Source organism: Pelecanus crispus, chromosome 6, assembly GCF_030463565.1.
Source record: "Pelecanus crispus isolate bPelCri1 chromosome 6, bPelCri1.pri, whole genome shotgun sequence".
Classification (NCBI taxonomy): domain Eukaryota; kingdom Metazoa; phylum Chordata; class Aves; order Pelecaniformes; family Pelecanidae; genus Pelecanus; species Pelecanus crispus.
Window position 1 is genome coordinate 305,982 of NC_134648.1, and position 6,000 is coordinate 311,981.

A 6,000-nucleotide genomic window follows, 5' to 3' on the forward strand; every position below is an offset into this window, starting at 1 on the left:
CCCAGCACCCGGGGCAGGGTGTAGCTGGGGTCTCCCCCTCCCCATGTTCCCCACGTTGGGGCTGGGTGTCCCGGGGGGCCCGAGGGGGACGTGCGGGACAGGGTGGCCTGGGTGGGAGCGTGTCCCCATGTCCCCAGGCTGCCAGGATGGGCAGCACCCTCCTGCCTGCTCTGGCCGAGGGAGCCCCCTGGGGCTGGGTCACCCCTGGGGCTGGGGGTCCCGGCGGGCTCCTCACCCGCCTCTCCCCGCTGTGTCTCTTCCAGGCTCCTGCGCGTCCCCAAGGCCGCCGGCCGCCGTCCCCAGGATCAGGCCAGCCCCCTCCCCGCGGCGGCACACACACTCACACATCTATGCACTTTGTACGATGCTCGCAGGGTCCCCGTCCCCCTCCCCAACACTTCCACCCCCCTCCTCGGCCCACGGGCCTCCCCCAGCCTTCCCCTTCCCCTTCCCCTCGTCCCCGTGTCCCTGGGGGCTGGGGGGATGGGCAGTGAGCCTGCTCCCTGCCCCTTGCCCCCTGCTCTTGTATCGCCCTCCAGACAAAGAGCAACAGGTCAGGATTTTGGTGCCACTTTGCCAGGACAATAAAACTTCTTTGGTTGGTTCGGGGGGGGGACCCTGGCTCTTCTCTCAGCCCGGGGGGTGGCCCTGGGGGGGCCCCGTGGGGCAGAGGGGGACATGGCATGGGGGACTGCCACCAGGAGGAGCTCCCTGCCTGCAGTGCCCTGCCTGCTGCCGGGGCCGGGGACCCCACCTCAGCCTGGTTGGGGTGCAGGGCACCCCTGGGTGCTGCCTGTTTGGGTGGGGTAGAAATGCCACCCCCCTGGTCCCTGGGTGCCCCCCGACACCCGTGGGTGCCCGCAGAGGCGCAGCGTGCGTGCGCGCTTCCACGCACAGCGACGGCGGACCCTCTTGCGTGGGCCCACGCAGGCGTCCACCCACCGCGCTGCTGCCGCAGCTACGCTCCTCCCCACGGCCCCGTGCCCCCTACATCCCCACACCCCCGCGCACACACGGCGTCCCTCCGCAGAAGCCGCCCCTCGTGTGTACCCCAACTCCCGCGTGGGCGGCTGAGCACCCCCGCTCTGCCTCTGCCCGCCCGCGCAAACTGCCCGCACTGGAGCGAACGGCACCATCCTGCCCCTTCCGTGCCCACCCGCCTGCTGCGGCGCAGGGCTCCCCCCGAGGAAGAGCAGGGACAAGGTGCCACCGCATCCCCAAACCTCCCAGCGCGCTGAGCGGCCCGGCCTCCCTCCTGCGGAAGCGAAGGCTGCGGAGGGAGCAGAGCCGCGGGCTCCCCGGCTGGGCCGCGGAGGAAGGGGGGATCCCCCGGCCCTGCGCTGCGCTGGGGCACAAACCTCCGGAGGAGAAGTGCTGCCGGCGGGTGCCCCGCGCGTCCCTCCCGCCTCGGTTTTCGGCCGGGTCAGTGAGCCGAGCTGCTGCCATGGCCGCTCTTTGGGCACGTGCCCCTCCGAGGCCTGGCTGCAGTGACCCTGAGGCTGTTCTTTCCCGGCAACAGCCTGACGGAAAGACGGAGATCCAGAGGGAGAGATGGAGCCGAGGAGTTGTTGCTTCCCTGGTAGGATGTGAGTAACTCCAGCCGGCTTCGGAGGAAGTCACCAAATCCCACCTCGCGGCAAAGCCAAACGCTGCCCTTCCTGGTGAGGGGTGCCGGGCAGCGCCGGGAGCTCGGCCCCCCCCGTGCCGACCCCCTGCGGGGGCTCACACCCCTCCAGCGCCAGGGGGGCCGCAGGGGGACACCACGGGGACGGTCACCGCTCCCAGGGGTGGCCGCTCTCCCCCCGTCCCGTGTTTGGCCCCGCCATGTGTTTGGGGGGTGCCGAGCCTGGCGCGTGTCGCACGGATCCCAGCCGAGGAAGCCGGCCGACGCTCGACGGCCTCAACTTTTCCCCGGCAAAGCTTCGCGCCGTGCGCTGGTCTGAGGGCCCCCCGCTCGCCCCGGCGAAACCTCAGCCTCTTCCCTCCGTGCGCGTCCCACGGCCCCCGCAGGCACGGGGGGGGCTTGGCTCTGCACCGCCGTCCCCATGGAGGGGGGATTAGGAGGGATTTGGATTTTTTTCAGTCCCTGGGGATTAGGAGGGACGGTCCCCGGAACCTCTTGCTACCATCCGGGATAGGGCTGCAGGCGCCCGAGGGCAGCCCGTTGCCCCGCAGGGAAAGCGTCTCCTCTCTGAGCCCCCCCCAACTGCGTCCCGCACCCCCCGGCCGCGTTCCTGCTGCCTCACAGCGTTACAGATAACGGCGTTCGTTATCAGCCCCGCCGCCCCACCGCTGATAACAGCCGTGGCGCTGGGGCCCTTCGCCCAGCCCCGGCCACTGACCCCCCACCCGTGGCTACGGCAAACCCAAGTTGGCACCGAGGACCGCGCACGAGCGGAGCTGTCCCCGCTGCCGAGGCGGACGGGGGTGACCGGGGACCCTTCGGACCCCCCAGCGTCGCCGGCGGCGTTTCGGCGAGGCATCGCCGTGGCGGGGCTGGAAAGGGTTACCTGTTCTCCTGTGCTACCCACGGAACATAAAAATAGCCGAGATCGTTATTAATAGTGATCTTCGTTACCCAGGCTGGAACATCTCCCTTTGTAGCAGTTTCTGGCGATACCAAGGGTCTAATTAGCATTTCTTTTATTTCCCTGTTTTATTCCATTTATTAGCTAATAGGCTTAAGTAACGTCTTCATCGGGCTCGCTTTGTGTGGGGGTCCGTCCCTTCTTTAAACAAACTTCGGGTTTTAACTGAAATCAGCAGCCATCACATTTATGCGCCCATTTTTAGCAGCTTTTTATTTTATTTTTCTCAAGCCCTGCTGGCCTTAGCACCCTGCCCTGCAGGGTTAACCTGCGCTTTCCAAGCGGGCTGTCCCAGGTCATTAGGATGTGTAATTATTCGGTATCTCCAGCCCGATTAAGCCCTGGTTTGTTGATGCCTTCAGGTTTGGCGGCTGCTGTGCCCACCCCTCCAGGGCTCCCCGACCTGCAACCCCATTTCCCAGCCCCTCTCCCTCCCGTACCGCTCCTTTTTTTCCCTAATTTTGGAGACCCCTTCGAGCTGCCCCCCTATTTCAGCCACCAAATTCCACCCCCCCCTTTCTTCACACCACTTTGCCGGCAAAAGGGCCCCGCTGCGCCGGCGGGGGTTGCGGGGGGTTTTGCCCTTGCGGTGGCTGTGCCCCCCCGGCCCCCACCCCTGCGGTTCCTGCACCGCGCCAGTGCCCACGGTTTAACCGTGCCGTGTTGGCAGCCCGTTCCGCTCATGGGTCACCTATCCCGACAGCGAAAGGCACCGCTGCTCCGCCGGCTCCTTGGCCCAGCCCAAGCCCCCCCCCACGCTTTTCCTGGCCTCCCGGGGCACTCGCGGCTTTTCGGACTTCGCTTTTTGCAAAGTCCCTCTCGGCTTCTCCAGTGCTTTTCCCCAAAGCCATAACTGCGAGAGCTCAGCCCCGGCGGGAGAACCTCGTCCCACGGCTCAGCCGTGCCCCACCGTGGCGGGGGACTTCCCTCCTCCTCCTGCTCCCTCCAAATATTTTATTTTTGGGGTGATTTTTCCTCTTTCTTGGCTCAGCTGAAGGCGTTGCTGCGTTCGGCTCCTTTACTGGACAGCGAAGCCAGCACAGAACCAGCAGTGAGGGCTCCCAATCACCTTCAGCAGACAATGCCTTAAAATGGTCTTTCGGGGGGGGGGGGTGGGGGGTGAATCCCGGAGCTCCCCCTCCCCAATTTTTGGTAAACGCATAAAGGTCTCCCCAGCACATCATGCCCGAAATAGGGCCCTGGCTATCTGGGACCCTCCCAGTGCCGTGGCTGTTTGCAAACGGCAAAACCCTGGAAGCGAAATGTAAAAATCCCAAGTGCAAAATGCCAAATGCCGAACGCCAAATGCAACATCCCGAATGCCAAATGCGAAGCCCCCCAAGTGCAACACCCCACTGCAAAACGCCCAGCGCAACCCTCCAAATGTGAAACGCAAAACCTGACATGCAGCGCCCTGATGCAAAAACGCCTAATGCGGCACCCCAAAGGTGAAATCCCAAATGCAAATCGGGACCCTGAGGGGTGGTGGACCCCTGCCCGGCCTTCGAGCCCCCCTGCCCGGCTCTTTGAGCCCCCCCTGCCCTGCCAAGGCTGCTGCCCCGAGCTGCCGTGCCGAACCCGGGAGCCGGCGGGGTGACCGAAATCCCTGGGGAGGCAGCCACCCTGCGGCGGGGGGGACGGGGGTTATCTCAGGGGTTGACGCTTTGACACTTGGGTGAGAGCTTGGTAAAACCCCCCGGGAAGGAGCCAGATGGAGAGCGGAGGGGGAGCTGTGAAATTTCCCACGGGGGCTGCCCCCGTCCACCCACCCCGGCCGTCACATCAAGGAGGAGGGCGGAGGAGGAGGAGGAAGGGGAGGTAACGCGGTGGGATTTGTTGGGCCGGGCTCAGAGGGCTGGAGGAGCTCGGTGAGCCCGGGATGAGCTGAGCTGAGCTGAGCCCAGCGGCCGGCGGCATGGAGGAGGCGACGGACGCCTACGCCTACGGGGACAACGAGACGGAGTGCGAGTATGCCGAGTGGGGCCCCTCGCTGGCCCTGCTGCCCACCATCTACCTGCTGGTCTTCCTGCTGGGCACGGCGGGCAACGGGCTGGTCCTCTGGACCGTCTTCAAGGGTGGCCGGGACCGCCGGCGCTCGGCCGACACCTTCATCGCCAACCTGGCCGCCGCCGACCTCACCTTCGTGGCCACCCTGCCGCTGTGGGCCGCCTACGCCTGGCTGGGCTACCACTGGCCCTTCGGCACGGCCGCCTGCAAGGTCAGCAGCTACCTGGTCTTCGTCAACATGTACGCCAGCGTCTTCTGCCTGACGGGGCTGAGCTTCGACCGCTACCTGGCCATCGTCCGGCCCCTGGCCACCGCCAAGCTGCGCTCGCGGGTCAGCGGGCTGGTGGCCACGGTGGCCCTGTGGGCGCTGGCGGCTCTGCTGGCCCTGCCAGCCCTGGTGCTGCGGCGGGCAGCCGCCCTGGGGGGGGACACCAAGATCACCTGCTACATGGACTACGGGGGCCTGGCCGCCCCGGGGACGGAGGGTGCCTGGGAGGTGGGGCTGGGGCTCTCCTCCACCGCCCTGGGCTTCGTGGCCCCCTTCGCCGTCATGCTGACCTGCTACTTCTTCATCGCCCGCACCGTGGCCAGCCACTTCCACCGGGAGCGGGCCGAGGGGCCCCGCAAGCGCAAGCGCCTCCTCACCATCATCACGGTGCTGGTGGCCGCCTTCGGGGGCTGCTGGCTGCCCTTCCACCTGGTCAAGACCCTCTACGTCCTGATGGACCTGGAGGTGCTGCCGTGGTCCTGCAGCCTCCACACCTTCCTCAACAACCTCCACCCCTACTGCACTGGCATCGCCTACATCAACAGCTGCCTCAACCCCTTCCTCTACGCCTTCTTCGACCCCCGCTTCCGCCATGCCTGCGCTGCCCTCCTCTGCTGCCGCACCCCCGGCCCTGGGACCGAGCGCTCGGCCAGCTACTCCTCAGGGCACAGCCACCCCCCCGGCAGCAAGGGGGGGCCGGCCCCGGGGGGCAAGCTCGACCCTGCCACCCAGGAGACGCTCTTCCGCGCCTGACCCTCCCCGATCCACCCCCCGTGCCCCCCGAGCTGGTCTCCCTGGGGGGACCCCACCACTTCCTCCTCGCCCCAGAGCCTGGCTTGCTTTGGGGACCCCCCCGGCTGGAAAGCCCTGCTCGTGGGAAGGGGAAACTGAGGCAGGGGCTGGGCAGACCCTGGGAGGAGCCCCTGGGGGGCTCGGGCAGGGGCGGCTCCCCCCGGCACCCACAGAGCTTTGGATTTTGTGACAAATAAATGAGTTTTGGTTAAAAAAGGAGCAGGGTGTGCGCAGTTCCCTCTGGGGGGATGGGGAGGGAGTGGGGTTGGGGTGGGGGGACAGCATGGAGGGGTGGGGGTGGTGTGGTTGGGTTTTCAGGTGCGTGAGTGGGGGGGTGTTGCAAAT

The 6,000-nt window shown here is 66.8% G+C and overlaps 1 protein-coding gene across 1 annotated transcript; it reads left to right on the forward strand.

The window, feature by feature from the left end:
• The first annotated feature begins 4,503 nt into the window (after positions 1-4,503).
• APLNR (apelin receptor) lies at positions 4,504-5,616 on the forward strand. The gene has a single exon (XM_075712957.1). The coding sequence runs from the start codon at positions 4,504-4,506 to the stop codon at positions 5,614-5,616; it is 1,113 nt and encodes a 370-aa protein (XP_075569072.1).
• Positions 5,617-6,000: the final 384 nt, after the last annotated feature.